The 11,046-nt window shown below is 30.6% G+C and overlaps 1 protein-coding gene across 1 annotated transcript; it reads right to left on the reverse strand.

Moving 5' to 3' along the window:
• Positions 1-6,123: 6,123 nt before the first annotated feature.
• Positions 6,124-10,212, reverse strand: LOC137820525 (rhamnogalacturonan I rhamnosyltransferase 1-like). Its single transcript, XM_068624657.1, has 8 exons — positions 9,196-10,212; positions 9,026-9,093; positions 8,851-8,939; positions 8,321-8,486; positions 7,865-8,154; positions 7,541-7,745; positions 7,289-7,446; positions 6,124-6,935 (listed from the first exon to the last, which is right to left on the reverse strand). Exons 1-8 carry the CDS (start codon positions 9,527-9,529, stop codon positions 6,704-6,706), a joined length of 1,542 nt encoding a protein of 513 aa, XP_068480758.1. The 5' UTR covers positions 9,530-10,212; the 3' UTR covers positions 6,124-6,703.
• Between the last annotated feature and the right edge of the window lie 834 nt (positions 10,213-11,046).

Raw genomic sequence — 11,046 nt, forward strand, 5'->3', positions numbered from 1 at the left:
TGATTAAATATGTTTTTTTTTCATATCTCATATTACAAATATAATTTTGTGTTACAATATAAGAAAAAAATATTTAATCCATAATTTGTTTTTAAATGATTTATCCATGATTTAATTGAAAACACAAAAATAATCAAAATCTGATTCACTAGGCAGCTGCAGTAGTTGATAGTCCATATCCCAGAGTTAAAATGTCACAAAATCTTCACTTAAAGCTAAAGAACTCTCTTAAGTTTCCATCCAAGTATATGTCACTAGCCCTGCACATTTAGGAAGAGTTCTAAGCAAGAATCATTGACTTTAACCTAAAGTTTTGGACACAACACGTGGCAGCAACTCAGTTAAGGTTAATTAATTAACTTAATAATGATAGTGGTGAAGCGTGGTTAATTAAGAGGAACACTGTTGCTGATAATCATTAGTGCAAAAGCAATTAATTGTCCCAAAGCCATTATTACCACCACCATGTTTAACCAATGAGAAGCCAAATAGCATTGTTGAAGAAGATACAACTGGTCCCTTTTTCCTATGAGGGTTCTTGGATCATGCAAACTATAACTTAAATAAAAATGTGTAGAAAATTTCATGAGGATTCTCTTGGGATCTCCTTCACAATATACTTTCAATTTCCAATGATCTTCTTGATTCTTACACCATAAGGGAATAAGTTATGTGAAGGAAATGGCTTGTTTGGTTGGATTGTGTGGAGGCTAGTTGCTTTCTGTCTCCAAACTTTCCTTGATTTGACCAAAACAGTCTAGGGTTTGGAGGAGACAGGTTTGACCCACTCTATTTATGCTCCACCTACGTCAAATTATTGAATATTATAAAAAAATTCTCATTCTCCTCCTTATATTAGGGTTCTTGAATATTGAATCAATACAAATAATTAAACATACATCAAAATTATACTATTTTTTAACTTTTAATCTATTTTTTTCTTTTTGAATTGGTTTGTTTCGAATTTTGAGTAGAAATTAAAGAGAGGGAAGAGAGACTAGAGATGGTAAAACAAAACAAGTCATGTTACATGCTTGAGAAACTTATGGTGAGTTGTCTTTTTAATTCATGGTCCGTTTAGGTTCGTCTCACATAATTGCCATCTATGTAAGACATGACAGATTAACCAACATGATTTGCGTAATTTAAATTTATTTTTTTTGACATTTTCATATTTTTTTCATATAGTTTTATATTTCATATTTATATATTTTTATTCACATCTTATTATATTCGTGAGAATAATGTTGTGAGATATTTATCTAATGCATTTAAATAAAAAAAATATAAAGAAATTGTTTTTTATCAACTTTAAAAAAAAAATATTTCTTATTGAAGTAGACCTGCATGTTAATCCTTTGCATATTAATTCTTTTGCAAAACAGATTATAACTTGTTTTGCAAAACAGATTATGTAGGAGAGTTAGTTCTCAGTTAATCTACTTGTTCGGTTGTAATAAATGTTGGTTTGATAGTGGTGGCTGTCACTTTGGCATTTGGCAAATTTGGGAAAGAAATTGCAGGAGATTCCTTGGTGTAGTGGTCCACCACTAACACTGCTACTTAAAAAGATGCAACATACAACTCACCCATTCACTGCACTTTTCATACTGTCCACATCTTCTTCACACCATCAAAAAATGCTTCTACTCACACTTCCATTCTTAACTCTAAAAATAGAAACATAAAACTTATTTTTTATAATTATACAGTAAAAGACTTCAATTTCTAATTATGATATAACCTAATAATATAATTTTAAGTTATTCAATCTTTTTTTAAAAAAATATTTATCTATAGTTATAATGTGGTATAAGGTTATGAATGTATTATTATTAAAAAAGGAAGCTACCAAAAATATATCATTAACCGTTCCTCCACCACTAAGGGTTGCTATTTATACAACAGTGTTAGTTAATATTGTAAAAATAGGTTCTTCTGCCCATTAACTGTTGAGGCTTTCTATTTATAAGTCTCTTTTGTTTTTGCATTAATAAGCTTTTTAACCAGAAAGATAAAGTGTCCCCACTTATAAGATTTTCTAACTTCAAATAAATACGTCAAAATCTTACTTTGTCTCTTCTGGAATTAGTTTCCTCTTCCCTGTTCTCAAGGGAAACGTGTTTTCAACAGATATAATTTACAGTACCAGTTTATAGAATTAACAACTTCACTATTTCCATTCTAATTTCACATCAAATCAATCTTTCTTTTTCGTTACTTCTTCATTTGTGATGTGAAAAATATTACAAGGATTTCGTAAAGAATGCAACGCGTAAATCTTATTGTTCATCATCATCATTGGTCTCTTCATAAAACAAACCATCAAATTAGTACCAAATATTTTATGAGTTAATTCTTTTTTATAAAATTGACTTGTATAACAATATTTATTTTTATTTATATATTAAAATTAAAATTTATTTTTAATTAATTTAAAATTTTCAACACACTTTTGTGCGTGTAATTAAATTTATAGATAGTCTAAATGATATTAAGTATCTAATAAATTTTAGTAAAATTAACTCTATACTATATTAAGAAATAAATGTAAATTTAATTTATTTTTACAAAATTAACTTATAAAATAAGATTTAAATCTGTTTATATACTATAAATTTATATTATTTTTAATTAATTTTAGTTAACGTGAGATTTCTAATGTTGTGTTAGATATTTAAAGTAATTAAGTGTGAAAAAAAATGTTTCACATTTTATACTAACTTTAAAATAAGTATTTAAACTTCTTAATTGAAATTCATTTTGACGATTGTCAAGTTTTAAATAAACTTTTTCTGTTGAGAAACTAAAATAAACATGTTAATATTTATATACATATATATATAATTATCAATATTTAGGAGGGAAAATCTTACCATAATAAGAAAAGTTAAATTATACTATTGTAAAGTTATTCAAGCTTTTTCAGTTGAATTGATTATCATTTACATAAAAGAAGAGTTTTAAAGTTAAGGTAATTTGAAGTTTTTCCAGGTAAAAAATAAACTTAAAAGAACAAATCACATGTAATATTAATATCCCAACTCATTATTTAGTTTTCCTTCACCGTAAAATTGATTACATGCTTTCATTTTTATTTATGACATAAAAGCCCACATAGTGTCATTATGAAGTTAATTAATTAATAAACATAATAAGAATCATTAATGCTATAAAACAATTTATAACACATCCTCAGTACAAAAATACTACCTCACGAAAAAGAGCTATAACGAAATCTAAATAAAATGTAGCCCCTCTTAATTTTGTAGTTATCCACTGATGATTTACAACAATTAAGAGTTTTAAATGTAAGTTGGTATGCACATTTTATTTGTTAATGCCAAATTAAAAAAACAGATTACTTTTATTATTCTATCTATCATAAAGTTGATATTTAAACCCCATAATTTCGACAAATGATGATTGCTGGATAATTTGTCTCAACTCCTTTTAAAAAGAAATATTGAATGGGATACTGTTGAAAACATTTTAATATTTTATTTATTAACATCTTGTTCTTTAATTTTATATTTTTCAATGAGATTTCAATTTTTTCTTCTTCCTTTTTTTTTTGGAAAAGCAAAACAAAAATCATTTTATTAAGAGAAACGATATATTTTAACATAAAATATGGTAAAACTAGTTTAACACCATTACAGGAGAAAGCCGGTGAAATTAACAAAAATATGAATAACAGTATTAAAAAAAGATTTAACTTCAATAATTAATTTAGCATTGCTGCTTCTTCTTCATAATACTAAAATAATTTATTTAAATACCGAAACGATTTTCAATTGTCACTTTATAAAAAATAAATTAAAATACTATTTTAGCGATGCAATTTCTTATTAATTATTTATTATTAAATTATTTTTTAGAATTAGAGTGACCAAATCTTTTACTACTAAAATAGCGATCGATATTTCGATCACAATTTTATAACCGATAGAGAAAAAAAAAATGTTAAGCGATTTATAATTAAAAAAAATTCTACCACTTTTCATGTTATTTTGGTCGGGCCAATTTTTAAATTTTAATGACCGTTTTTAATGACTTTTTGGTTATTGTTAAAAGACAACTTTTTAGTCAATATTAGTATCATATTTGATAAAAGAATAGTTTTTAATATTTTAAATTTATAGAATCAAAATTAAAATATTAAAAACATAAAAGACTAATTCAAGAATTTGTTAAATAGATAAAAAATTAAAAAATGTTTTTTTACCTAATTTTTGTTTGAAATTTGTAACAATCTCATTAAATTATTAACATTTCGTAGACAAAAATATTTAACTAATAATAAATATAAAGCCATACAAACATTTACAAATATTTCGTACTTCGTAGACGAAGTATACTTTTCTATAATTATAATTTTATATTATGTTAATTTTGATTAAAATTTCACTACAAAAATAAAGACTCGTTTTCTACTATATTGTAATTTTTTTTCAATGTCTACATTTTATTTATTTGTAAGTATCTGGAAATTGAAAAACTTGTAATATAATTATAATTTTTCCTAAAATTTTACATTCTTAAACTTCAAAATTAAAATAAAAAATTATATAAATTTAAAATATGTAATTTTAAGAACCAAAAATATATTTAAACTAATTAAATACTATAATATTTAAATATTTGAAAATAATAAATTAATTATAAATCAAACTTGAAAAACACTGTCAATGCTATAAATTAATAAAATGAAGTAATTTTTAAAACATCTCTAAGGCAACTCCAATAGTGGAAATTCAAATAAGTTGTTTTCTATATTAAAAAAGTAAAAATATGGATCCATAAAGTAACATACATTCAATTTTATTCTAATACAATTTTTTTAAAATAAATCAAAACAACTCATAATTTTATATTTTCCATTTAGACTTGATATATAATAATATTAATTAATATAAATTAATTAAAATTTTATAAATGTTTTTGTGAAAAAAAAAATTCATTAAAAAGTAAATAACTTTTCTTTGAAAAATTAATTAATAAAAGATAATATTTTAATTTAGACAAAGGACAGTCTGCATTGGATGCATGATACTTCTACTTAACGTGATTAAAGAGGTGAATATTAAAAATAATTATTGATACAATGGTCTTGAGATAATGATGGAAATCTCATGTTGGAATTCATAACAAATAGATAATTTTGGAACTTTTCAATATATTTACTAGTAGAAGAATTAAAATTGCAATAAATTCCGGTCATAGTGATAGTTAAATTGATTAAAATCCATAACGCATAAAAAAATACAATTAGATTTAGAAAAAAATATGTAGCTATGCAAAACACCATTTTATACTACGTGAGGTAAAACTTTTCTATGCAAACGATTTCATCACGAGTCATAAGTGAAAAACGTTATCAACACACCGTTTAAATAATCTATCAAAGGAATTCTTGGTATCAAATATAAAAATTAGTGGCTAAAAATAAAATCTCAATTAATTAGGATTAAAACAATCAAGTTCCAATTATTTTTAAGTTCAATTTTTTATTGTTTATAATTAAGTTGAAAAAAAGTTTTTAATCGTTCAGATTTTATAGTTTTTAATAAATAATGTATAACAGAGAATATGAAGCTATGATTCCTCCTTACAAGTATCAACTTGACTCGCAATACACGGAAAGGGATTAAGGAAGGATATTCTTCCGTCAAAGACCACGGAACTCAAGTCATTTCCTACAATGTTATGGAATAAACAAAAGAACAAAGTGGAGCACTTTTGATTGGCTCTGATTGCTTGTGTTTGTCATCTGTCTTACTCGAGAACAAAGACGCAACCTTGCAACAACTCCAAATTGCCTCATTATAAGATAAGGATGGTAACCAATAAAACAAGTCAAGTTCCATCCGAAAACCATATGTTAGAAAGACGGGCTCGAAGGAGGACAAGAGTTCACTGTTCAAATGGGGTTAATGGTTCAGCTCTATTTGGTGGTTGACGTTGATAAGATACCATTATTATAGCAATTAAGTTGAAATAATATCATCATATTATCATATCATGAATTATGGATATGCATTATGGGATATATGATTGCGATTGGTAAGATAACAACACTGTCAAATATAAATAAATATAAATCAGAGAAAACACAAGAGAAAAGTCCAACCTACCGATCCCATTATTAATAATCACCAAAAGCTAAGAAATTAGGACAGAATAATCATGAACAAACAAATTATACAGTGGGAGTAATTCAAAAACTGACAATGATCGTGTTAAATAAAAAGAAGGGTGGTAAAGGAAAAAATATTTGTACTTGTAATATATTTATATTTAGAAGAGAAGGAAAAATTTTGGTACCAAGGAATAAAGCTTCCACGAACTGCAGTTCAAGAAATCCAAATTTGTATATGTCTCCCTCCGTGTACAATGCAGTTTGATCTGCTCTCACCCTGTAATTGCAGGGTGTGGCTTCTATACATGAATGTGGTGATGGATTATTTGCATATTTTATATATAAAGTATCCCTCGGCTACCTTGCTTGACCTTCTCCAGCTTTCATGATAAGCCTATCCCCCCTCCCTCTTCAAACAATCACTATGACTGCCTCTTCGGTACAAAAAACTGTCTTCATCTTTGCTAAACTGCGTAGAGACCTATCTTAAAATTCTGTGATGGAAAACCAAGTGCACAAGGAGAGGGAACAAGTAAATTCTCTTATTTCCAAACACACCAATCACGTATCTGATAGTCCTAAACATTCCTCTGGATTGGCATAGAAATAGTCCTCTTCTTTGGGCCTGTCAGGGATTACCAATCTTTTAGTTGCACTACCCATGCGATCAGCATGAGCTTCCTTCACAGCTGAAGAGAATTCATCCCAGTTCAATTCTCCGTTATGGTATTGATCTATCAAATCAACTAGGAGTTTTCTGTTCAACAAAATCGTCTTCTTGAACCCATTATATCTGAAGAAGGAAATGGCGCACAAGTCATCTCACTTTGCACTTAAGTACTTAACGTCCATAACAATTAAGTAGGGAAAAATTTCAGAGTAAGCAGAGTTGTGCTTAAACAACTATCAAATTATGGTAGAAATAGCAATTTCTATGTTGGTGTTTATGGTTAAAAACAACCTATTTTCATCAGAAGTGTATAAAGAAATTGTTTAAACAGAAGTATTCTAGATTTTTAGTGCACAAAAATCTTCTACCAAAAAAAAATATACTAAAACAAGTTTAATGGTTGACCAAATTATCAATTATGTGTTAATGAGTAGAACAGTAAATCACAATGAGAATTCTTATTAGGCAAACATTACCTGCGATGTCCCTCAACTACTTTGGCCATATTTCCATCATATGTAGGAACAAAAATATCACTCTCTAGTGAGACAAGGTAATCCAATGCTGCCATCTGAGAGGAATGATTTTGGAAGAACTGAAGGTCCGATGGTTCCAACAGTGTTTCCTTTCTGACCTGTTTCAAAAAGAAAAAAAGATTAGGGTAAGAGGAAGTCGAATAGCAATAAGCATCACAATTTGCAGGTTTCCTTAAGCCTTAAGTTAGTTACCAATCTTGGATAGTTCTTCGCAAGACTTGCCATTCTCCTGTTTCCACCGTATATTTCCCCAGCTGCAATGTAGATTTGAATGTTTTGATCGATGTCAAGGGCCCTAAGTGTAAGGGCAGTCTCCTCAGGTGTTAAAGGGCACAAACCATCTTTTCTCTTCAAATCAGAATTAATTATTTTTTCTTTCCACCAAGGATATGCATATCTGGCAATGCGCAGTAAATTGAAATTTAAGAAGGATTCCTATGAAAATACCCTTTCAAAAGCCACAATGAGAGAAAACCCTGAAAATTAAAGAACAGCTAAAAAAGGCAGAACACTCACCTCATCCTTGTCAACTCTTCCACCTCATCCCCGTTGCAACCTTGTGTACAGCCTGAAAATGCCAGCATGTCCATCTCATACCTCAGATGAAGCACCAGAAATGGGCCATTTTGCCTAAGAAGCTTGATCACCCTTTTGCCCAAGTCCTCAATCTGAGGAGTAAATCTAAGAGCACTAAAATTGACTCTGCATCGCAGCCTCTGAATCTCCAAAGGTTGTTCGTTATTGGCCAGCCTAGCATCTGTTCGATTTAAATGGACGACTTTGTACTTTTGTATCAAAGGTAGAATCTGAAAGAACAATCAAGCCATATGTTTTTTAATCAGAAAACCAGAAACTGGAATGACATAATTGACAGCATAGTATTACGAAGTTTAGACAGAATAAAGCAAGTTTGGCAGAATAAAGCATGTTAAAAGTTGTAAACTTGTAAGCCCAAGGATAATTAAAACTAACCTGGTTCTTATAGTATGATATATCAGACCAACTAATCGGTGGCATGGTGTAAAGCAGTCCATTTTCCACTCTCGTCTTCAGTCTAGGAGGCAACTCTTTCAATATTCGCACCTCATCCCTCAAGGATGTAATGAAATGATCCACATCAAAGATGTCTTGGAATTCACTGACACAAGTAATAAGACATGAATTGAGAACAGATCCTGCTTAAAAAGCACACAGATAGAGAAACTAGTGGAGGATGGTACAAGCACAAAGCTGACTCTAGAATTGAGAAGATTACAAAACATCACCCAACCCAACTGTTTTCAATTTTCCGTTTTTGAGACACTTTATTTCAGAAACAATTTTCAAAAAACATTGGATGAGAAATCGATTGCTGAGTAGGGTAAAAATTGTTTAAGAAAAAAGACTTTAAAACCAAAAAGTGACGAGAGAATCAAACACTCCTTTAAACCTACTACATTACACCCTCGGAACATTGATGGTTTGCTGAAACAATATACACCAAAATGGAATGAGAAACTAACCTGGGGTCAGCCCAAAAGGACGTTTTATCCAATTCAGGCACTATAAGTGTAACGTTTAAATACCTCGCAATAGCCACCATATCACATATCTGTACAAAGTAAGTGCATCACCAAATCAGAAAGCTAAACAGAAAAGGAAAAAAAACCGCAAAAGCATGCGCCAATCACCACTCACCGCTGCTCTCATTTGGTTCAGTCCTCCATTGCACGACACCATCAAGTAACCATTATTCTTGTACACCCCTGCCAACAACAACAATCAGAAAAAACAAACAAGTAAACCCAATATCACGTAAAACGCAGGAACAAAGCGATGAAAACGACGAAATAAGAAATTATACTGACTCTTGGGTGGGAGCACTACGGGGGTAGAAGATGGCAACTCAGTGAGCGCGGATTCGTACGTGAAACACGAAGGCCACCCTTTCAAGACTCTAGGCCCCCACATGTCACCCAGCGCCGTTAACTGAACGACGCAGGTCCATAGCAACACCGATGTGGTCGCGCGTATCATCCACAGCTTCATCCTCGACCTCGACGACGACGATGACACCACCATCGAATTCCTCAGCTTGTTGTTACTCTCCCCTTTAAGCCCCATCATCATCAACCCCTCCCAAACCACCTTCCCTCTCTTCCTCTCACTCTTATCTCCCCCACCCAACAGCGCCTCCTTCATAAATGCACCCCGCGCCAAACCCTAACCCGTCAATTCAATTTCCCCTTCCCGTCCAATTCCAGATCCAAACTCGCCTCAACGTTCCGAATTCGGAGCCCACCAAGCCGCAACTCCAGAGCCTCGAATTCAGAGGCACATTCCCCGCAGAACCTCAACAGTGAGATCCTCGGGTTCAGGAGACGACCGCACGCGCGGGCAACAGTCTGAATTGAACGGCAAGGGGAGTCGGCGGCGATTGATCTGAGACAATCGCCGGCGAGAAACGGAGCGCGAGTTGAGAATTATTATGAGGGAGAGAGAATAAAACGCGTCACAACAGAAAAGCAAAAGTAAGAGACAGAGAGAGAGAGGCAATGAAGATTTTCACGGTTGTTGTTGTTGACAGATTTGCGTGCGTCCGGTTCGGGTCGCGGAGGGTAGCACGAGCCGTACGAAGGTCGTAACCGGACCGTGGTTAAGATTGAGAGGGGAAGAGGGGTTATGGTTATGAGGGGTGAGGGTTTATTTTATTGGGTGCGCCTCATTAAACGAGCCAATAAATGCCGAGGCAGATGCGTGGGGCCCACAGACGTGTGCTCCGTCCAGATGTTCGGCTGTGATACGTGGCAACCCTTGATTGAGGGCTTTCCAAATTATGCCGTACCCTTTGCTGATTTCGTTTGGCACCGTCGTCTCTCACCCGCGCCGACATTATATCGCGAGATCAATATTATTACTACTACCAACTATTATTGCTTTTCTATTTTCTTTTTTCTTTTCCCTCACATTAATGAATCCTATGGTTGCCTCCTCCCCCAAACCAAACCCATCATTTTCAATTAAACCTACATCTTTTTTTTTTTTTTTTATAGAGATTTGACTTGTTTTACTAACAAATCAACCTTGTTCATTTATTAAATTTTACTTAAAAAGGCAAATATCACCACCTAGTGATACGAAATTGTATTTTTTTAAATTAAACTTTCTTTTTTATATAATAACAAAATTGTGCGTTTTGAATAAATCAGTCAAATAAATGTGAACTTTCATTTTATATTTTCTATAATAATTTATTATTTTATGAAATAATTTTAATAATTATGATATTTTTTATATATATTAATCGATTTAGTATAATAATTAATTATTTAATTTATTAAGATTATAGAAATTAATTAATGTTGTTCATATTAATAAATATGTTTTAAATTTATATTTTTAGTAAATTTATGTTTTTCCTCAATTTTATTTTCTCTCTTTTAGATATATTTTTTAACCATATTATTTTTACAAATTATTTATTATCAAAAACAATAATTAACGTAATTTGACATTTTAAACTTACATAAATGTAATTATTTCCTTCTCAAAATATTTATTTCATTTTAAAGTGACATTTATAATATTGTAACCCTAAATAATTACTATATAAAATTTGAGTATTAGGAATAAAAATGTGTTAAATATACAAACCAAAACGGAAATATCTATAAAAGTAATTATGGTCTAAGAGTTTGATATACTTTTCTCTTTCCTAA

The sequence above is a fragment of the Phaseolus vulgaris genome, chromosome 9 (assembly GCF_000499845.2).
Source record: "Phaseolus vulgaris cultivar G19833 chromosome 9, P. vulgaris v2.0, whole genome shotgun sequence".
In the NCBI taxonomy this organism is placed as follows: domain Eukaryota; kingdom Viridiplantae; phylum Streptophyta; class Magnoliopsida; order Fabales; family Fabaceae; genus Phaseolus; species Phaseolus vulgaris.

Excerpts from the sequence above, each read along its gene's own strand:
- LOC137820525 (XM_068624657.1), bottom strand. The coding sequence starts at position 9,529 with ATGAAGGAGGCGCTGTTGGGTGGGGGAGATAAGAGTGAGAGGAAGAGA. Across the intron at positions 8,487-8,850 it reads TCCTTTTGGGCTGACCCCAG|TGAATTCCAAGACATCTTTG; the intron begins GTTAGTTTCTCA and ends TACTTGTGTCAG. Across the intron at positions 7,746-7,864 it reads GAAGAGTTGACAAGGATGAG|ATATGCATATCCTTGGTGGA; the intron begins GTGAGTGTTCTG and ends GCGCATTGCCAG.